The sequence below is a fragment of the Ischnura elegans genome, chromosome 4 (genome assembly GCF_921293095.1).
Source record: "Ischnura elegans chromosome 4, ioIscEleg1.1, whole genome shotgun sequence".
NCBI classification, from domain to species: domain Eukaryota; kingdom Metazoa; phylum Arthropoda; class Insecta; order Odonata; family Coenagrionidae; genus Ischnura; species Ischnura elegans.
Window position 1 is genome coordinate 122,026,492 of NC_060249.1, and position 23,659 is coordinate 122,050,150.

Here is a 23,659-nt window from a genome sequence, read left to right on the forward strand (position 1 = left end):
TGATTCCACATTCAAGTCTCCTGTTGATACGTAAGTATGAGTCATCACGTGCGTTTAACAGAGGATAGTGTAATTACTTCCAATGTTGTGTTTAAAGAGGTCCTCTGACCTCAATTTGTACATGTACACTCCAATTAAATTTGTACATAAGGCCCTACCTTTTTTTCTACATTTTAAAATTAGAAAAGCGCCTATCCCTCCGTGGACCTGCATTGAAAAGAACGGGGGAAGCCCGCTGGGAGCGGGCGCATCACCTCGTAAATAAGAAATATTCGAACGAAATCCGTCAGACCCTGGAGTACCGACCTTTTTTCATACTCTGCTTATATTATTTATAATTAAAAAAAATATTGTTCATAGTTTTCTCCATCGATTGTGCAGGCGAAATCGAGAGGAAAGACTTTCCTTCGGATAAAAATAAAAAGCTCTTAAGTAAAAATAATTCATCGAGTTTTTATTTTTTTGGACGTGTTAGAGTAATTTCAACGGCATTTTTTCCAATATAGGGGAAGATATAAAAAATGAACGATTATAAATGATATTTACGCTGAATATTTTTCCGAAGAAAGAGTAATAGCGATTCGGCTGAGGTGACGAAGCAAAATGATTATCAACACTTGTTTATCTGTTTACATACAAGGAAAAGGAGCGAAAATATCTATTTTCTTAGAAAACGTATTACAGATGTGAAGAGATGGGTAAAATAGACTGACTGTGAGTTACAATCAATGTTTGCATTTAGCATACTTCAGTTTTAACTCGCTCATTAATAAAAGTTAACTCCAACTTGTGCTGATTTTCTTTCATTATCGTTTCTTTCCCCTTCTACATCTGACTTGAGTAAGTCAATCTTCATTTATGCAGATGCTTTTTCCTCTTATGTATGTATTCATCTAGAAAGGGGCGCAGCTAGGAATTAAGGCTGGGGGAGGTTTAGGTGCAACTAATATCGGCGTCTGTGAGGGTATGGATTACCCACCAGGATAAGCGGTAGGTGCGAGATTGATATATTGCGGAATTTCAAGATAAATGGTTCAAAGTGCTGGTATAATTAGTCTATTTTATTAGCAATATCAATAAAATTACGTAAAAAGGATTAAACTTTTAAACACTCAAAAAAAAACTTCTTTGAGCTCTGGGGGGAGGTTTCATCCCCCAAAACACCCCCCTCGCTGCGCCACTGCGTCTAGAAGTCTTAATTTGTGATTTCATCGATGATTATTTAAGCATTCTACTGATTAAGGTAGATAGATTTCCATGGAGTATTTAAAAAGTAATCTGGAAGTCTCTCCTAACTTCTCGAACTTCCCTCTTCAATTCAAAGTAAGACCTACTCCCTTTCATTCTATCTAAAAATCCTATTCTCTTCCTTCCTCTCCCTCGTTTACCCAACATTCTACTCTCTAAAGACCGTTTTACACGGTACACGGAATTGCGCAATGCAATCAAAATTGCGTCGTGTAAAGCGGTGAATTGCTAGAACACATGCGAGAATGCGTGGATGCGAGACGGCAAAATAGCCCCTGTTCTAATTTCGTTCATGCATTCGCGCAATTCCGCGCCATTTTAGAAATTAATGCAGCTCTAACCTGCGCAATTGCGTGACCCGTGTAAAACGGCCTTAACACTGTTTTCAACACCCCATCCCCGCTAAGTACTCCCTCCATCCATACTTTCTCCCTCCTCCGTATCTCATCTAAAAACTAACGCTATCGTCACAATTAGCCTAGTTAGCCAATCAGACCCATCAGATTCATCGCGTGACCTAGGTTATTTCCATCTCAACTTTGTCTCCATGCGCCAGTCTTGTAAATATTTCCCTAGTATTCCCTATTTTCCGATATACGTAAACAAAGAGACCCCTATGATGTGGTTGGTCCCAACATCCTCCCGGACCACTTATATCACGCTGCTTACATTAGCAACTGCATGACATGTTTTGAGCTAGTTGTTTGATGATGCGCATGCGCACCGCGACTCACGAGGCATGTAAAGGCAGTGGGACAGAGCAAGCACCTCACGAAAAAGTTTTGATTTTAGGAACTTAAGTTAAGTATTGTGTATGTGACGTCAGGATCCCTCAATAAATATAAAACTCCTTGATATTATTGCCCTATTTATTCACACATTTTCTATTAAAACTTTTTTATAACAATGCCCTTCTTATATCAACAAAAACATAGCAACCTCTTTTTAAAGAAACAATCGAAAACATCAATCAAGGAAATCATTCATTAACATATCTATATTAATAAATTAAGAATCCAAATAACAAAGAAAGTTAAATAAATAAAGTTCAATAAAATAAATAAAAATGAAGTTAAACGAGGCACGACGCGACGTTGCATGTACTACGCCTTAGCAACGCATCCACTGTTTACTTGATCGAAGATATTTCCTTCGAGCGTGTTCTAAGGTACCGCCACTCTCCTCGAAGGTGGCAGCAGCGTCGTTGGCGTGGCAGAGGGCGCGGCCGCCTCGAGGCACGCGGGCGGCACGGCCGTCTCGTGATTGCCAGAAGGAGAAAGAAAGAGGGAGGGAGAGTGAGGAATAATGAGAGGAGGCGAGCATGTGTGGATGGAGTTCAGTGACCCTGGTGCGCAGAAGGGAGGTGGAGGTGGAGGAGAGAGTACACGGATAATAATGTGGAGTATTTACTGCCCGCATGCATCCACGCACGGATCTCACGCGTGGGATCCAAGGAAGCTGGAGCGACTGAATACTGAAAGACGAGAGACATCTCTCTCTGCTCGGAAGTTTCATACTTCCAAGTCGGATCCAGGAGAGATGCTAAGTGGCCCCGGTTTAGCCCGCTTTACACGGTGAATGATCATGCGAATGATAATGCTGAATGATTATGCTGAATGTTCACGTGATCTTTCACAGGATCATGCGAGCAAAATAGAACGTGTTCTAAATTTCACTGAATGATCATGCGCATGAAGGTTCATTCGCGAATTCTTCCGTTATACACGGTGAATGATCATGCGCATGATCATGCTGAATGGTCATGCGAATGAAATCATTCGCTCGCCGTGTTAAGCGGCCTTTAGGCGAGTGCAACGGTGAGCTGCGTCAAACATCTAAATACTACCATGCAAGCCGCCTAAAAAGGCGTGTGGCAGGGGGTGTTAGAATACCAAGCGTTTACTCGTAAAAAGAAAATGATTGGAAAAAATTACGAACAGAATTTATTAAAGTCTTATATGGTTCGGAGGAAAAACAAATAGCCATATCTCTCCGTTTGGCAAAATATCTCTCAATTTATCGCTTCTCTCGGACCTAGAAATATAGTCGGGTTCTAATATGATGTACTCCGTATACTCTCAATTGCTCAAGAAATCTAAGCCTTGCGCGCAGCATCCGAGTCTCCATCGGCTCTCATACTAATTCGCTCAACCTCTGGGCAACGTTTTTTGTGCGCCCGCTTTCTGTAGCAGTTTTTGACGAATCGCGCAGCTTCTCTTTGTATTCTACTGAGTTCATGGATTAAGTCTTCTTGAGCCGGACCCAGTAGCGGATACAGAAAATGCTCAAGGGGGTGGCGCAAAAGATACCTTTAGTTACCTTTACTTTTATCGTAATAAAAAATAATCAAGTCACATGCAGAGTTTAAGAAGGTTTTAATTAAAGTGATCATGTACAAATACATGTACAAATACGACGCCAACTTATGATATAAAAAAGGCGCGCGCCCCCCATCTGTATCCGTCAATGACCGGACCCCATACGCTCGCTGCATATTCAAAGCGTGTCCAACCAGTCTTAGGGATTGTTGATGCTGATGAGGGAATGGCTACATGAGGAAGAACCTTTTAAATTGTTTAATTTTTATAGGAATGAGATAGGATCATATGATGTAGGATTCTATGCATCGAAGATATTTAACCCTTGTAAAATATGCCAGTCCTGCCGCAAGAAATATGGCGAAAATTACAAGAATTAGCCTGAATTATACGATCACTTTTTCCATCCCTTTCGAGGGACAGCACCAGCGATCACTCCAATGATGGCGGAGAAAATACCAGTTCATAAGATCTTTTTTCGCGATGGCTCCAGGGATGGGAATCCCATCCATTTTTCCATCATACGTCCCTTTTTCTGTCGCTGGTACCAAACAGAAAGCACGGCCGCTAATATCAATTTTAACGCTACTGTTTCCTTTTAATCGAATGGCACTTGTAAATACGGAAAGTGACGGAATAAGCGATGGAAAAAGGGACGGTGAAAATTACCTTGTAATTCAGTAAATGACGGATCGATGAATGATAACTCTTTTGGTCCCTGAAATACCTCCGCTGGAGTTATCACTCCGATGAATGGAAAAAATGATGTTGTTATTCAGGCTTAAGAAAAAAAAAAAAGAAATGGGAACAATTGCAGTAGGAGAGCGTAATGTTGTGCGCATGTGAACGGGAAAACCAAAGGAACGTAGCTCGATTCCCGAACCAGCGGATTTTCTTTCTTATGGCAATTCATGTAAATTATTTACACCTGTATAAATATACTCTCGAGGCATACATTTTCAAAGAGAAATTTCAAAGTGAATTTCGGGATCATTCAATCAACCGGCGTCTATATTATCTATATCATTATATATACTATATATCTATCTATATTAACACTAGGAGGACGGGAGTTTCGCGCTACCTAGAAGGACGGCTAGGGGTCATTTGACCCCTAAAATGTATTTTGGAATAAAACGCCTAATTTTCAACCAATATTCAGTTTAATCGTATTAATTGTTGAATCAGTTCATTAAAAACACTATTTAACATTATTAAATATTATTTCCATCGTCAAAAGTTATTAACAATTATTTTAAAGAATCATGAATTAAACCGTATGTAGTAGTCGATTGCAAATCAAATAATGAAAATACATACACTCAATACAAAAGTTGTGTTACATGTTTAAACAATAGGGGTACTGGGTTTACAAAATTTGCATTAAAATTTATAAAACTTATTACTTTGTTGTAATTCTCAGACAGACTATTTTTTCGGCGCTGTTTCCACAAAATATTATTTTGCGCTGAATGCATTCATTGGACGATTTATTCATCTACATCTAAATCCACACACTGACCCGCAAGCCGCTTAAAAGCGTGTGGCAGGGGGTGTTAGGACATCAGCCATTTGCACATGAAAAGGAATTCGGAAAATGGAAAGGAAATTGGTGCAATGATTCAATTTGATGGTATTTGGCACCTTTTTCTTTTTTGTGTCCGTGGAGATATGGCTGTTGGATTTGGAGACGTGTAAATAAATTGATACATGCTATCCATCGTATCTACTCCCGCTTTGTTTTTATTATGAAATAGGATGGTCTCTGGTATTCTTTTATTCGTTTCGGAAATAGTGTCGTCTGAGATCATGCTGCTGAATGAAAGTACATTATTGTTCTAGTTTGCCTGATTCTACGTAAGAGTATGGCCTAAGGTATTTTTGAACACTCGCGTTGAATGGATTACATGGCTATTTTAGGGGTCATGGATATTTGTGCGTCACGCCTGTTTTTTTCAGATCGTCCATGCAAGAGAAGTTTTCCATTTTTTTATGACTTCCTGCCAGCTGGATGGATGGAAAATAATTGTTATAAGTTACATTTATTCCTGAATTCTTGTATTTTACGGTCACTTTAGTAACTATTTATTTCCCCAACGCTTGATTTGATGGCCAATCATCATCTTTGCCACAATATGGAAATACATTTTGGCTGTATTTTCATTTCACATCTGTCAAAACCCAGTACTCCAAATTTGTCTGATTTATTTGGAATATACCTCATAAAAGGACATCTGCGATTTGTTGAATAGAGCTGTGCATTTGCTATCACGCCAAAGTCGCCATCGGGTACACTATCTTGGACTTCGTCGCTTCCATCACACGCAGATTTTGATGCATTGGTCAGAATGTCCTTGAACTGATGTTTACGATTCACTTCCAGACTGATCTTCAATATTCCTTTCAGGTATTTGAATCGCGACGATTCTCTTCTCTTGATATATTTCTCGACTTCTTTCTTTCTTCCTCAACTCGCTACTGATATGCATGAAAAACAATCTACAAACGAAAGCGCATTATGGTAGAATCTTCTCTAGCTGCATTGGAGGTATAGAGAGCTGGAGAGCATTAGAAATTCATACAAAAGGACAAAATTTTCAGAAGTAACGCTAATTGCCGTTCGAAAGGCAGGGACTCTACCGCCAACCGTATCCTGATTCGTGTCTTCCAGGAACTTGCAGTAATGCTTCTTTTCCGACCTACGTGCGGATTCCAAGGGTAGGATTTACAGTAGAATTTTACAGTCCACCCAAATCATCCGCTCTCTCGAAAGGAGACAGGATTTTTTCTCAGGGCGCAGTGTACAGTCCAACCCTCCTCCCCGAACTCCGACGGGGTCAGGCGGCACTAAGGCTGGACACACGGCAAAGGGGCAAGGCCGAGTGACAGATCCAACAGGACAGAAAAATGAAACAGTTATTCGTAAACCTGATGAGGCGATGATGAAAAATAATGGCTCTAAGAGCTCTGAATCTTGGCCGACGGAACATAAAGCAATGGAATACGTGACGATTTTCCGGTGTGGGTGATACAATAAATAAAACAAAATTTAAATATCATAATTACATGAATTTACGCAAATCAAGGATTGAAAAGGTTTTATTTTCCTTTGCTGCCCAAAAAATATCGAAAGATTGTGCACAACAAGTCGCTATGCCTAGGTTTTCGAATACAGATGGGAGCCCTTGGGACGAAACTGGCATTGAACCGGGTACTTCCAGGTTCAAAATGAAGCAAATCATCTACCACACTAGCCTCTTGCTGATTATATGATATACATGACACTAAAGTGCCCAAGGGCAAGAAAATATCGCGAAAACCAGTTGTGGGTCAAATGACCCCTAGCCGTCCTTCTAGGTATAACACGTCATAAAAATTTAAAACAAAATATTATTGTTGAATTTTCACTAATTTATCAAAATATAGACCAAAATGAACAAAGTCAAAGAGTTTCAAAATTTAAAAAAATATTTTAATAAGAGAAAAATAAATTTGAATTCTGAAAATGGGTCAAATGACCCCTGCCGTCCTTCTAGTGTTAAACATTTAATTTACACACACACCGATGTAGAAGATCAAGCTTCCACAATCCTGGTCTTATCGTTATCTCGCCCTGATGAACGCGATCGCTTCTTTTTGCATGCGGAGGTATATTTCTTTCGGAGGAATCGTCCAAGGCTTCATGCGACACAGGCCGACATAGAGGGAGAGAGAGGGAGAGAAAGCTGGGGTTTCCCGGCTTGCATTCCTCCAGCTGCCAATTCCCCTCCCCTCTTCCTCGTCTGACGAACACTCGCATGGATCACTCCCACTATTACATGAGGACACAAGACTACTACAGCCAGCCACAGCGGTCAAGGAACGGAAAAAAACGAGATTTCTCAAATTGAAATGACTTTGTTGGCGACGACAGTTTCGCTGGTATTAATTAATTCTTACATGCTCATGGTACTGATATGTCATGTCGGCTTTTAATTTTTGCCTAAATATTCTCGAAGGCCAATATATCAGCCCAGTGTTTAATGCCATATAATTTTTTTGTTTATAATATTTTAAGTTATTTTCACATTTATCCTGGAGATGTATAATGATGCTATAACTCCTTATGAATTGGTGTTTCTTCTATACAATTTTGTGTTCTAAAAAATCAATTAATTTTCTTATTTTGATATTTGTATACATAACACTTAACCCTTTCATGAATAGAGCTTTCTCGGAATGAAAATAGAAATTGTCGCGATAGCCTAACATCTTAACGTGATCGCAAGATCCACTCATGTGACCAAGACGGAGAATGTCTCACCGGGATCACAAGACGCATTGCCATACGAACTTCAAGAAAGTACCAACGGGGCACAATTTTCGTGTGGACAAGACTTTATGAGAGAAAAATGCAGATCTATGAGTATTCACCCTCACGAACACAAAAAGGGACACGAAATATAAAAAAATATCAACTATTCGCCTTTGCGGAGTACACCTGGTGTGAACCCGGACTCAAAATTGTATTTGATCAAACTCATCAAACAACAGTCGTTGCTAAGGAAAAGAGATATTATCACCTAATCATATTAACCGTAGAAATAATCAAAGAGGACGACTACCCTCTCCACAACTCGTAGAAGAGGGTTGTGAGAGACAGGGTCTGAAAATTGCCATTCATTCCATTTTAAAGATTGGCTCGGGCAAATCACCGACTGCTGCAGCCCTTTCCAAACAAGGGAAATGAATGGGGTGAAATTCTATCTGAGGAATAGTTGATCTAGAGACGGTGTTATGAAATTTGTGAAATTTTCCAGGGTTTTCCAGCAGAGCCACTATCGAGTTGTGTTGGCTTCTCAACACCTGTCCTCACTTAGGGAAATCCGACGTGATTTCACAAGCAGCATACGGTGGGAAAGGACCAGATCTCTCTATGGCCTGAATCATACGATTTTTCTCCATCCCTCAGAGAGGTATCTTCGGCGATAGGTTTACAGGGGCCAAAAGAGATATCTCAACCCGGCACTTATATAGAATTTTTTGTTTGGTTGTGGTACCACATGTATCGTATGACCCTACCAAAAGAATTCTCTTCTTTGGGAGCCTATTACATTATATTATAGCTGATACTTATCGTATGCTATAAATAATGTAAATTAATGAAAGAAAATAATATATTACTACCATTATTATTATTGATAATTTTGAGCTATTAGTGTACGTATCACATATTATTAATCTATTTATCTTGTTTTAGCAGATATCTTTGCAAAGAACACGCCATTGTAGACAAATGTTATGACTCTCAAAATAATATACTGCTGTTGTAACTGTATGCTGTAAGGAGCCAGTTAATTTTTTTTTTTGAATACCTCACCATAGGTAATTTTCTCCTAGGCGTGCCTTTATTCCAATTTTGATTAGTTTGTAAGAAAGGGTAAATTCCTGAAAGTAGAACGAAAATAATATTGAAGTAATATTTCGTTGCGTCAAATGTGATCGACATTCAAATGAAATTTAACAATCTGAAAACATGTTTGTTTCAACGTATTACACATATCTGGTTACTTGATAGATACTCTAGGTAAAAACTGTGAGCACAAATTCTTTTTGAGGAATTTTCCAGGGAATAATTTTCACAATATGCGGATAATCATTATTCTATACATAGTATCCTTCATTATATGCAACCCCCTAATTTATATTGACATTCCCACCCATTGTGTACATACACCAAGCAGCAATGCACCAGAAAAGTCTTGATCGTATCAAATTAATTTTGTGGAGAACTACTTAGTGTTTTAATTGAGAAATACTACTATTTGTGATCAACCCCATTTGAGAATAGGATACGGGATTCAAGTGTCTAATCGACCTTTATTTTGGATGAGTATATACTCGTATAATTATTATTAAACATTACATATTTTATCTGGTTTATAACCGATTTGTTCGCATTGAAGGAACGAAATAATTGCCTATACCTTTAATGTCGAATATTAAGCTGAACATGTCAGTGAGTTATTTAAACCTCCGAGGAATACAATGATATGCACTGTTTCGTACTCCATTTTTCCTTGTGTTGCAGGATTGCTTCCTCATCAATGAGTGAGGAAAATCTCCTGAAAAAAAAATGAGGAAATCATTGCACCTCCTTCAAAGTATGGCAAAATGCTTCTTGCTATCCGAGAAATGCTTCCGCTCGTTTTCGGGCACACCTTGATTATGCAGAGAGTACATGAGATCCAGCGCAGAAAGACTTAATCCGCGAACTGAATAAAATGCAAAGGAAGGCTGCATGTTTCGTCAAAAACTGCTATGGGCGTACAAACAGTGTTACCTAGATGTTAAACGAATTAGGCCGGGAGCCGCTGGAGACTCGGAGGCTGCGCGCTAGGCTTAGACTGCTTGTGAAATTGAGAGAAGGTATCTTTCTGGAGAGCATCGTATTAGAACTTCTCTATATTTCCAGGTCCGACAGATACCATAAATTAAGAGAGATATTTTTCCCAACGGATAGGTGTGGGAATTTGTTTTCCCCCCGAACTATAAAGGACTTTAATGAATGCGAGGTGAACTTCGTGAGAGCATCCCCTTTTCATTTTTTAACGGCTGGTATCCTAGCACCCTCCGCCCCTCGCCTTCTGAGGTGGTTTGAGGAATAGTATGTAAATGAAGAATCCTTGGTTGGTAAATAAATTGCCTGTAGCGAGATCCAACGGAAGAAAAGAGAGGAAAAATCACTTGTACGTTCAAGTTTTATCCCAATCGGACTTCTACAAGGGTTAAGACGTAATGGGGATGGAGTATTTTTTGCAAAATTTTGATTTCATTTATTTATTTCTTCATTCATTTCCAACCGATAAAACCATTTTAAAATATTTATAAAACGAGGAAAGCAAGAACAACCAAAACGATAAACAAAAAATAATTTTCTATAACAAGTAATAGGGTGGTTTCCTATTATTTTTTTACTGCCTAAATCGAAAGATTATTACTCCTGGAGTACGTATTTCACGATTTTAGATTTTTAAATGACGATATCTATTTTTCACGATTAAATGAAAAGTGAACATTTTCAAGCGCGCGAAAACGCGACGCGTAAGTATGAATGCCGGGAAATCTCTCCGTACGACGTATTTCTGGTTCCCGCTGCCGCCCTGTGAGGTGACCTTGAGGCGAGGCTTAGCGCTGATACGACGCAGGCTGCTAGCGGGTAGCTGAGTACCCTGCTGGCTGGTAGCGCTTGGCTTTAAATAAGGATTATTAATACCTTATCAAACGAGGAAAACTTTCCGACCTCAGCCAGTTTTAATAAGTGATTATTAAGACATATTTCCCTTAGCTCTGCGCCTCGTGCATGCATTGGTAACCTCAGACGATGTATAGCTCCTATCTTCTCCTATAGAAACTAGGTCCCTGTGACGTCACGTGGAGTGGCATCGCATGGGCGCCAATCTGGCCCTTTTCAAATGAGGATAAAAATGGACCATTGCCATTCGTCTAAACCGGTATTTCTAAAACGAAATAATTTGTATATTATGAAGACACTAATGGTGGGCAACGAATCGCAATCAATGCCTTTCGTCTTTGATGAAGGAAACTACCCTATTACTTCACAAGTATAAGTTTACGATAATAAAGTGACTCCATGCAAGACAGATGCTGGTTGAGATAAGATAGATAGGATGAAATATATAAAAAACTTTGATGCATAGATTACGGACTTCCTCTTTTCCAATGATGAGATATACATGCATGTGGACCAATTTCTGCAAACATCCCAACTTTTCTTCTGAATGAATCTGGGGATTTATGGAAGAAATTCAAGTGCGTAGCAGCAGAACTACCAGTTCTGAGAAGAAGGGAGATCCCGCTGTAATAGGCCTAGTTTGTAGAAGAGAACCGTCGGCGAAAGGTCATAGATTGAAGACCCCTGGACGCAAACAAGCCAACACCGCCCAGGAGTACAGGACTGTCGACAAGACCATTTACCAATCTGAACAGCAGAAATACATGAGCATATTGGCGCCGCAGTTGAAGTGAGATTCTCCAAATCAAAAAGACTGTCCAAATCGCTGATTGGTGTAGGGCGGAAGGTGTAGCCAAGTCGGAATCCAAGCATTCTTATGAATCTCTTTTGTAAATTTTGCAGCTGAGGTGGGTGGATGTAATTATATGGAAACATGTAAAAATGTGTGTTTTTATTGATTAGTCGGTATCTTGGGGATTGAGAGAAATATTCTAACAAAGGAATGGATTCACACCTCTTACTTACGAGTTTTTTTTCTCACAATATTGATGGCATATGTTAAGGGAAAATGAAGAATTCAGACTCACAAAAAAGTTAAATTTTATGTTAATAGTACCTATAAAAAGAATAAATTTATATCAATTACTCAGGTTGTTTTTTATTTGCAGTACTCAAGCTAAATAACTCATAAATTTCGTCCTATCAAACAAAATGCCCCATTCCGTTCGCAAGTAGGTGGACTACGCTCAATGGCACCAATAAAACTTTCCCGAAGAGGACTGCTAATGCTGGAGCGAATTACGAGGCATAGTCATTAATCACGCGCTCCAAATTGGCGTTTTTCTTTCTTTTCGGACCCAGCCCACGCGCCCTCAGATAAAGACACCGACGCGTATGGGATGATTTTGATTTACGCACGTATCGACCGAAGCCGATTATCATCGAACGTGAGTGCGATAGCTCGCAAGGAAACTAATTTGAAAAATAAAAGAAACACAGTCGACCGCGAAAATTCCCACATGCGCCATCAGAGTGTGAAATCGACATTGTCAAGTGACATCGAAAAGTGAAGGCAATAGTGATCACTGGAGCCATCGGGAAAAACAATCGCGCGCGACGTTCATTTCCGAGTGATCGATAGATTAATCGCTGGAGCGAGCACTCGAAAATGACGAAAAAAATGATCGTGTGATCAGGTTTAAGAGTAAAATTGAAACAAATTTTTAAAAATCGCATGTGAATACCTCAGTCCCCGGTCCCCAATTCAAAGAGTCAGTAGCCATCGCAACTGGACTGCTGCGGAACATAATGAAATCACATTCCTTAAGGAATTGATTGCATCCGATGACCTTGTTAGTGTTTTCAGCATGTACCTTCCTCAATTTCCCATAAAAGACAGCAATTAATAGTGTACTCCTAGCTGTTTACTTTACCACACAAAAAGACATCACCTATTCAGATAATTATCAAGCACTCACCTGATGGTAATGTAACTGAAACATCCGATTTGGGTGACGATTACGAATAACTTCTAACAATAGGGTGGTTATTAATCTCTATCGTAACAGGCTCAACTTTGTGGAGGTTCATTCTAATAAATAAAAGCGAACAAACTATGTATAAATCCACCAATTTATTTTTGTGGTACTACTAGTTTCGACGCACCTGCGAGGTACCTGATGATGACGCCGCTGCGTCGAAACTAGTAGTACCACAAAAATAAATTGGTGGATTTATACATAGTTTGTTCGCTTTTATTTAATAGGGTGGTTTCCTATAATTTTTTATTGCCTAGATTGAAAGATTATTACTCCTGGAGTACGCGTTTCACGCTCTCAGATTTTTAAATGACGATATCTATTTTTTTGCGACAAAATGAAAAGTGAAAATTTTCAAGCGCGCGAAAACGCGACGGCTAAGTATGAATAATAGGAAAAGCCCGCCTGACGTCATTCTGGTTCTGGCTGTCAATGTGTGAGGTCACCTTAGTACGAGGCTATGAGCGCCGCTACGATGCTGGCTGCTAGCAGGTAATGCTTGGCTTAAATAAGGATTATTAATACCCAATCAAACGAAGGAAACTTTCCGACCTTATGCAGTTTTAATAGGGGATTATTAAGAGATGTTTCCCTTTGCTCTGAGGCTCATGCATGCATTGGTAATCTCACACGATATAAAACTCCTATCTACTCGTAGGACCGTGTGTCGTCACGTGGATTGGCGCATATCATGGGCGCCAATCCGGCCTTGAGGTTAAAATTGACCATTGCCATTCGTCTTCACTGGGATTTCCAAAACCAAATAATTTGTATGTTATGATTACAATAATGGTGGGTAACGAATCGCAATCAATGCCTTTCGTTTTCTTTGATGAAGGAAACTACCCTATTCGCCGAATTTATGTTTTCGACGGATTTTTTTCTAAACAGAACGTTGACCGACTACCCTGTACGATGCTGAAGAATATTTTTTCGTCCCAAATATTTATAAGGAAATATTTCCTCAGAATAGAAATTTGACCTCATAAACTCTCATACAATTTTCATGTAAAATTATATATATTTTGCGAGATGTTCTTGAATGAATTGGCTTCAACATCAGTCCGTGATTCAGCCTGTATCCCAGTAATGTGACGGAGAGAAACCGATGTGGTTAAAGTGGACATCATATAATGCCATAGAAATACAAGTATTCTTCCTTGGCGGACGCACTAACCCGAAATTTTCTCCGATTAGAAATAATTTAACACATTATTATATTCGTTAATCAACTATGAATGAAGAGAATGAATGTTACTACGGCAAAAACCGATGTAAGGCAAGGGAGAAACATTTTATGTGACTGGAGCTCAGTTCTGTAATACATCAGGCCCGAAAAAATAAACAAATGCGATCGTTATCATACCAACCCGGCTGTTCGAACAGAAATCTGCGTCAGAGGAACTTACGTTCAATGCAAACACGTAATTTCATTGTTCAACTGTAACGACGCCGAGCTTGAACGAACAAGAGTGGAGTAAGTGGAAGAGCGAAATAAGATGGAAAATTTCTGTAATAAGATAACTCAGATACTATTTCTAAGGAATACTGATAATCAGTATGTTCGCAATGTGGTATTCCGTGAAATTCGGGAGAAATACTAATAAATTCATCGTCCTTGACGAAGAATACGGTGGAATAAATATTGTCGCCTTTTATCTCACGAGGTAGTTGCTAATTATAATTTTTGTCTCTTAAATTCCGTGGTTAATGACAATAAATTTTGATTTTCGTTCTGATTCACTACTTCATTCACTCATCCACGCAAAGCTCGTGAATGAATGTGAAATTAAAAAAATGTTAAATGAGACCCAGTCAACAGAAAGTATTTACGAGAAACCAATAACTCGGCCTCTTGATAAATCGTTAATTTTTGCTTGAAAACTATAGGAAAACCATTTTCTGCCCCGCAGACGTTCAATAGATTGAATTCATAAACTAATTCAAAACTCTAAATTTTGGTTTAAATTAATAATTACAGGTTCCGTTTGAGTGTGAACTATGTTTCGTCAGTTTCCTCTTGGGCCTAATGTTGGAATATACTAGTATTTTACCTTACAGTACACTTATAATTATGCATTACATTCTTGAAGGTCCCAATAGAAGACCTTGGTTTATGAGGAACCTGGTTCAATCACAGACGTCACATCGTGTCCCATTGGTGCCAATGTCTTACAATCATTTATCAGTGGTCAGTAATATATTAGGCGGGTAAAAAATAAACAAATGCAATCGTTACCATGCTAACCAGGCCGTTCAAACAGAAATCTACGTCAGAGATACGTGCGCTGATGTTGCGACCTATGGCCGCTAAGGCAAAATGTTCGCATCAGCGTCTCTGTGACGTTGATGATCAAAGCATTTTTCGACGTGACGTTTCACTGAACCTACTTCTTTTCCCTCTGATGGACTCGACTGGTTTCGAATAGCACGTTCAACAAATTTTCATGAAGCTTTTATTATGTTTTTTTAAATGAAGTCTATTTAAAGCAGTGTTTCCCAAAAATTTTCAAGCCACCGCCGTGGATCCATAAACCTATACTCAACGCCCCCCTAATCGTTATCTTTAAAATAATAATCAGAATCATATACTAATTAGTCAAATGAGGAAAATTGCAATAATTAAATTAAAAACAATGACTAATTAAATTACTAATAAATAATTAAGTTCTCTGTGTCGCGAAGTTGTAGTAACGATAGACCAAATGAAACTAAACCCCTTCAAACGTTTCCCTTGCACAAGAAAGGCTTAGAAATATTTTTCAACAGTTCTTACTTTAAAAAGTAAGAAAACGCATGGTTTAAATTACTTCCATACGCGGGAAACAAAGTAAACTTTAGAAGCGAAGCTTGAAAACGAAGACAAAAGGAAGGTTACGGAACCTTCGCATTTGTCACATTGTCAGGACCCTCCGGCGCCCCCCTTCCACCCCCTTGGCTCTTTACGCCTCCATAGACTACAGCAACGCCCCCCAGGGGGGCGGTAGCGCCCACTTTGGGAACCACTGATTTAAACTGACACAATATATTTAGCCATTTATATAAGGGAGTTTTTGATCGTCATGGGCACCTGAGATTCAGATTGTTTTGGGGATTAAAACGAAGATAGAGTCAAAAGTAAACTCGTTTATATCCCACACAGAATTGCTTTAAAATACTCTACTCTCACTCCACTTTTCAGGTAATAATCAAGGGGAAGAATAGCCTTTTTATTTATTTTTCCTCTTGATTTATGACCTGAAAAGGTCGAAACCGGTATTTTTTTTATTAAATACTGCGTGGAATTTAACGGTTTATTTTTGAATCTATCACGTCAAGACGAATTTATTCCACAATTCTACGAAGTTAACTCTAAAACCATTTATTTGATTAATACGAAGGGTTTCACTTTAAATATTTCTAATTATAATCTGGTAGGTGGTTTTTTTTTAAGGGGAAAAAATTTCGCAGCCATAAAGAAGGGTTAGTCTCATCCAATAGTCTGTTTTACTGTGGGGCATTGGAGGGGTAGACAAAACGTTTCTTACACCAGGGGTGCAGCTAGGAATTAAGGCTGGGGGGGGGGTTTAGGTGTAACTAATATGTACCGGGATGTGTGGGGGTATGGTATACCCACCAGGATAAGCGGTAGGTGCGAGATTAATAAATTGTTCAAAATGGTGAGTTTTACAGCTTTCTGAGAGATATTTTATTAGTCCTCACACTATTCTATTAGTAATATCAATCAAATTAAGTAAAATTTATTAAACTTAAAAATTTCTCTAAGCTCTGGGGGGTTTATCCCCCTAGCTGAGCCACTGTCTTACACTACCTCCTTAATTAGTGCAGTAGACAATAGAGTGTAATTCCACAAAATCTAGAGCACTCACTTGTAGGAATAATAAATCAGAGTACAAGGGGTAGCGTTCTCTCACTCGCTCACAACTCACCCCCTGTTTGGCCCCCATGGCCCGCACGGCGGCTCCCAGTTTAGGCACGGTCTCCATGGCCCACGCGAGTCGCGGCGTCACGTGCGAAGGCGTGATGTTGAGCACGCTGCCCGCCAGGAACCGCTTGCTGCCCGTCACGGCGTGCAGAACCTTCGACACCGCACGGATCGTCTGCAAATCATAAGAGAGGCGGTTATTAATAAGGTGTGGCGAATGATGAGGCCCCCAAATTTGAGAGCAATCAATTTTCCATCATCAAAAGCTGACTATCCTGAGATATAGTGCGTAATGGCGCGCGCGCGGTTTATTGCGCGTAGAGAGTGAAAAAGTACTAAATTGGCATTCCGGAATCGAATAAGTACACCTCAGTTGAACGGAAATAACCTTTTCGAGCACTTCATTCACGACAGGGAGGGAGCCTCGGGAATGGCCTCTCTACATTTCAAAAATCTCAGCCCTTGTGTAGACCGCTTATATCTATGAGTAGACAATATATATAATGCATGCAAATTTTATTTATTACAAAATAATAATATCCTAATGGACACTGTTTATATTATAGTTTACCCGTTGCTATGCGGCCATAGCAGCCAGATGGATTCCCTTTCGGCTCGTCATGCATAGCTAATCTTTTATCATAAAACTCTTTTTGCAACTCGATGGCAGTTGATTTCTTTTACATTATTTCGCTCATTCTTCAATTGATAATATATCTAAAAATCACGTCACGATTCCGTCCGATTATATAACTTTTCATCGTTAAAAATCAACGACTTTCCATTCATGATAATTAATTTCTACAGGGCTATTTTCTCCAAAATATAAATAATAAAAGCAAATTTATATTTTCAATACTTATTCCAACTGATTGAAAGTCAAAAAAATAAAATCAAAGGGACCAGGGTACTGTAATCATAGTTTAAATCGACCGTCCATTTCGGCGTCTGCGACTCCGGGACCAGTGCTTCGCTCTTCTCTCACTTTGACACTTATTTCTACGCAAAGATGCACACATATTAACCCTCTAAATACACTGTTATGCAGTTCATACATCCTATTACCCAACCTAATATTTAAAAAACCCCATTTCAAACTTTCATTTTTGGACTTGTGTCTACTTAAAGTGGGGTTTGGCCCCACTGTGTGGCGGTGAGATTTACACGAATTGCCTTGAGAAAAAAATTCTCTTGGACCGGGAATCGAACAACGGACTTTTGGATTTCTGGGCCACAGCGCGGACGACAGGTTTCTTGAAAATGTGCTCGGATAGCAAAAGGTCCGTGGATCGATTCCCGGCTAAGGGTAATTTTTTCCCTTGACGATTCATGAAAATATCCAGAAATAGGTTTGGTGCAGCCCTCCGCTCGGCTGGGGATTGCAATGAAAAATCAGCACAATTCGTTTCATACATAATTATAATAAATATTAAGGCTAATCTAAGCTAATTCTTATTTATACGAGCGTGCTGCGCCCGCTCCCAGCGGGCTTCCCCCGCTCTTTTCAATGCAGGTCCACAGAGGGATAGGCGCGTTTCTTATTTTAAAATGTAGAAAAAAGACAGGGTCTTATGTACAAATTTAATTGGAATGTCGTGTACAAATTGAGGTCAGAGACCCTTTTAAAAACAACATTGGAAGTAATTACACTATCATCTGTTAAACGCACATGATGACTCATACTTACGTATCAGCAGGAGACTTGAATGTGGAATCAGCCACATTTTGATAAAAGTTATTTAAAGAATGCGAGACATTGTTGCAAATGAACAAATGTATCAGTTTGTGCGCCGTTAACGTCAGGAATATTTACCGGTATTTGTTTTTTTTTATTATTTAAAAACCAATTTTAGGAAACAATAGCAATATTTAGGAAGTAAGATATGCCGTCGCATGTTCTCTGATAAATTCTGTGCATTTTGGTACCTCATTTGTAGAGTTTGCTTGCGTATAAGTTGAGAAAAAGGTATCTACTATACAGTAGAAACAATACAGAAGATTCAAGGAAAATAAATGTGTTTAAAATTTTTGTACACATTATTTGAAAATCATAGAGTCATCCGAAATCATTTTCTACGTAGTATAATAGTTCTATTATTGATTTACCACAGCCCTCCATTGCCATTTATTTTACTAACTTTCCCCTATGGAACATCAGGGAATTGTAGGAATCAGCTTGGGGTTAGGAGCAATGATGGACTGCAGAAGGATTGAATTACCATGATGAAAATATCCATGTTGCAGTAACAGAGCCTATGAAGTGATTGGTTTACCTTCCGGTCTTTTGTCAGTTACAGACACGCGCGCAAAAAAATTACCACCGTAGCCGTTACACTGCATTAAGCCGAGTGAGTACGCAATTAACGGAAAAACTCGGGGAAGATCTATAAGTCAACTGTTGATATCGACAGCTGACGGCTGCCACCGTCGCCAACGGTAATTATACTCTAGCTATTCAACTGTTGGCTTACGTAAACAAGTGCTAGTTTACAGGGCGATAATTCTTCTGTTAATACCTTTGTTGAGGCAAAAAATTCCCAGTTTTAGAGGCCATAAGTGTCAAAATACGTTTTCAAGGACGAATTGAATTTCTTAAGTGATCAAATTAAAGAGTAGATAACTACAACAAAAACATCCCCACAATTTCCCATCTGGAATTGCGAAAATTTGGTAAAAAGAAACTTTAAGTTAGGTAGCGTAATATTTTATATTCGCTAGGCAGAGTAGAACAATGAGGGTTTTATTTAAAAATTTCTCGGAAATCACTTGGGGGACCCTGAGGCAGGGTGCGTAGTGGGCGAGAAGCTATGTGACGCGATGACAAACGCATAACAGCGGCGCAACATTACTTTCACTTTCATTTGGAAATAAGGGAGATTCCTCCGGCACAACGCCATTCAAGACAAATACCTACGTGCCAATCTTCAACTTTTGGAGTAAATTATTTTAAAAACCATCAATAACAATAATTATTTACTACCGTATACGTCTTTCAATAGTCATCAATAACCATTTTTAATAACTATAAGTTAAATAAGACATTGCAATATGTCCACAGATTTTATTTTCGCACTTCGTGTTTGGTTGTTACAACAACATTTTTAAATCCCACATTGTCAAGTTGACCTTGTTGTAACAACGAGACCCATCGAGTGGAAATAAATTCCGCGGGCATAATGGAATGTCTTATTTAACTAATATTGATAACTTCCAAATCATCTTTCCACATAACATACTGCATCATATTAAATCAGCATACATCATACTACGATTGCAGTCCTCCATAGCCGTTTGCCATACTTCTCTGAGGTTATCCCTGTGCCACTTCGCAAAGTTTTTATAGTTTGTTACACGGGTTCCTAGGCTTCTTCCACATTTTTAGCTGCACTTCTCCGATCTACTCATAAACCCAATATTTCAACCTAAACATCTAAGCTCTCCCAAGAATGAATACTCGATGAACTGATTGGGAGAATTCTCCCTCTTAGAAATATGTACTGCTCTTAGGTACAAAAAATATTTTACGTAAGAAGCGGCAATGTAACTAAAAAACGGACATATAAATATTAACCGTGCCTTCACGCATTTTAAAGATAAATAAAAGACATTTAGTCCAAAATTTCTTAGATTAGCTAATTAATGGCTAATGTATTGCATAAACGTTGAAAAATTACTCCGTTCAGATTCTTTTTCTTTTGTTGCCAGAGTCAATTTTTATGTAAAAGAAAGTTAATTTGTATTTTTCTGTTACAGTATTCATGTATATAATGAAATATCCTGACATCATTCGAGCAGTTTATGTAAAATAAACTCTTGGTACCCTAGCAATAAGCCTTTTGTCTAATAGGGTAACCAACTTACAAATATGTTCATAAATATTGCATAAATCTATTTGTTTTTGGAAGAATGAAATATTATTATTTATTGGTATCAATTAATCAGCAATTCAAACCGAAGCCTTGAAAAGGTTTGCTTGGTTAGGTGAGGAGGGTAGACACAACTCCAGAATACGTCACAGGCTCATAACATCAAAGTTCAGAGTGGGAGAGCTACTTGCTTTCCAAACCTCGTGAGGATTTTTTGATTGTTCGTGATGGCTTCATCCACGATTTGAACGTGGGACACCCTGCGATCAGCAGCTGGGCGCAATGGGCCACCACGCTCACCCAAATGCGCATGATTGAGCGCATTTAAAATTTAAATCGGCATTTTACCATATACTTGAGCATCCTTTTATTAATTTATTGGCTTAATTGAAACTCAAGGAAAGGAAAAGATTTTCATGTAACTTGTGAGGTAGGATTTCAGTCTGCGCTTTCCTCAAGACTTTAAAAAAGGAAACACTCACACTGGAAAAATAAACTCGAAGCTTTCGAAGGACTTGAGGCTTCTTTCTCAGCTGAAGTATGAATGGTGAGGAAAGGAGAGTGTTGGAAAAGGGAAAAGAGGGGAAAGGGGAGAGGTGTATGGGGAGGGGGGGTTAGGAATAGACTTTAGGATGCTACGTTCAAACCCGGAAAGCTATTGGCTTGAAAGTGCTAAATGCAAGCCAATTCGAGGGTGTGGAGGTTGAGGGCGGAGTCGGTGGGAGGGAGGGAGGCAATAATGGATACTTTGTAGCATTGATTGAAGATGGAGTCGTGTGAGAGACAATGTGTAGGAACTGGTAGAGAGGAGTGGGGGGACGATGGACAACAGGAGGCGCGATGATTGTTGATTCTGAGATTGAGGGGGGTAGTGCATTGGCCGATATAGAAAGCGGGGCAGAAATTACAATGAAGAAGGTAAATGATGTTGGTGGAAGTACAAGTAGTGGAGGAGAAAATCGGTAGGCATTTAAGCTTGGGGAGAAAAGAGGCAGGGGGTGGAGAGAATATCTTGCAGGTTTTACACCTGGGACGATTGCAAGGTGAGGGTGTGGAGATAGTGACTGACTGCGACTTTTGGAGAGGGCGGGTGGCTTTAAATATGGTGTTTAAATTCGGTGGTCTCTTAAATGTTATCCGAGGAGTGGAAGGGAAAATCTGAGATGTGGACTTGTGTTTGGAAAGGATGGGGTACAAGTCCTTCAATATGTTTTGTAGCACATGAGCACCAGGAAAGTAGGTAGTGAGCAGAGAAGGAGAGCAATTTTTGTCAGAGCGGGGTTTATTGGAAATAGCCGGTTTTTTTTTCTTATTTTATTCATCAAAGGTTTTTCGGGGTAGCCGCGGTGAAGAAGAGAGATGTGGAGTTTGGAGAGGAACTTTTGAAGGTCCTCGGGATTATTACAAATTCTGTGTCCCCAGACAGAGAGGGAATAAGGGATGGAACGTTTGGTGTGTGGTGGATGGCAACTGCCGTAGTGGAGGTATTGCTGCTTGTTAGTAGCTTTGATGTGAACCACCTTAAAAGTTTGCTGAAGTATGCTGTACCTCATACCTTTAATTGTACGCCAAAGGCTTTATGTAATCTCAAATATTTGGCCGACATTAAAAGAAAAGTGAAAGATTGGTTAATAAGTGATATTGTAAAGTAATTTCTTTATTTTAATCTGAAATGTACAAAATACATTAAATCATGATAGTTTTGCTTAAAAGCCCTTAAAGTTGAAGTTAAAATTTGTAATATAAATGCTATGCTCTCAATGTGCCACATGTTGTATTGAATAACTGGAACCTTCTGACAAGCCATATGGCTTAGAAGGCCCAAGTTTGTATATGCAAATGAAGGCAATTGTTATTATTTCAAAAAATACAATTCACACGTACGAATTAATGTCTCTTTGGATGACAGATTTTTGTGGACCGGAACGGTAAATCTACGAATTTCTGAAACGCATTGGAGTTGGTTCTATTTTCTGTACATGTATTTTCTGTGCATGTTGGGTGGTTATGCCAGGGGTGGATCCAGATTTGTTTTTTTTGGTGGGGCACAAGGGCCTGGCAGGCAAACGATCTTCTCATAACGGAGATTGAAAACAAGATATAGCAATTACTGTACGAAATATCCTCTTTATTTGGATATTAAAGTTATTAACACGAAATTAAATGGTTGAGTACCCGTAATACACAAAAGTAAGCGAACATAATGATGACCGTATTAAAAATTTTGTCCATTATTCAAGCATCTGGGGAAGGCACGTGTCCCCCCCTAAACCCTTAATCGGTGACGTGCGATCTGAGAGACCGCTGCGTTTCTAAAATTATGAATATTTTCAAAATTGCTAATTCAAAATGTCTGTATTCCTCGGGAGCGTCATAATTTTGTATGACAAGGACATAGCAATCTTAAAATTCAACGTTCTTATTAATTATTTCTGAAAAGTTGAAAGTGAATCTGAGTAGCGGTCTGTGAGATTTCACGGCATTTAATTGAAAAAATCGATAAACGTAATGCTGATGGAAATGATTCTAAAAATTGATAAAAACAATTCTTAGTGATTAATGAATAATAATACAAATTATTACTTTGTAATAAAGCATTTTTAATTGCATAACGTGGATAATTAAGTACTTAATTTAAAGAAGTACGGTAATAATAACTCAATTGTTTTTTATATCAGTTTTTTGATCCTGTTTCAAATAACAAATTTTATTGATAAATTGGTTCATATTGGAAATACTTAATATTAAATATAAGTTTTAGAACAGTCAAGCAGTCAAAGAAACATTAAAGTAAGCAATAAAAATGACTTTGCAATGTTTTATGGATTTTTGTTTTATTGCGGTCTCCCAGACCGTACGTCACTGGAAGTGTAAAAAGAATTGCACGTCATTGGTTGAGAGTTAAATCCACCTATGGGTTATGCATTGCACTTTGGTGTTCATTCTCACTTCCACAGATTTAGAAATTAAATCGTGCGTGTTAATGTACCGTATAAACAGGACTTTACAACTTCTCATTCGTTGGTGAG

The 23,659-nt window shown here is 38.8% G+C and overlaps 1 protein-coding gene across 1 annotated transcript in view; it reads right to left on the reverse strand.

Moving 5' to 3' along the window:
* LOC124157985 (putative glycerol kinase 5) overlaps positions 1-23,659 on the reverse strand; it is a 203,967-nt gene that overhangs the window by 103,981 nt on the left and 76,327 nt on the right. Inside the window, exon 4 of the mRNA XM_046533119.1 lies at positions 16,769-16,939. Within this exon, the coding sequence (XP_046389075.1) occupies positions 16,769-16,939 (171 nt within the window). The remainder of the gene's footprint in view (positions 1-16,768; positions 16,940-23,659) is intronic.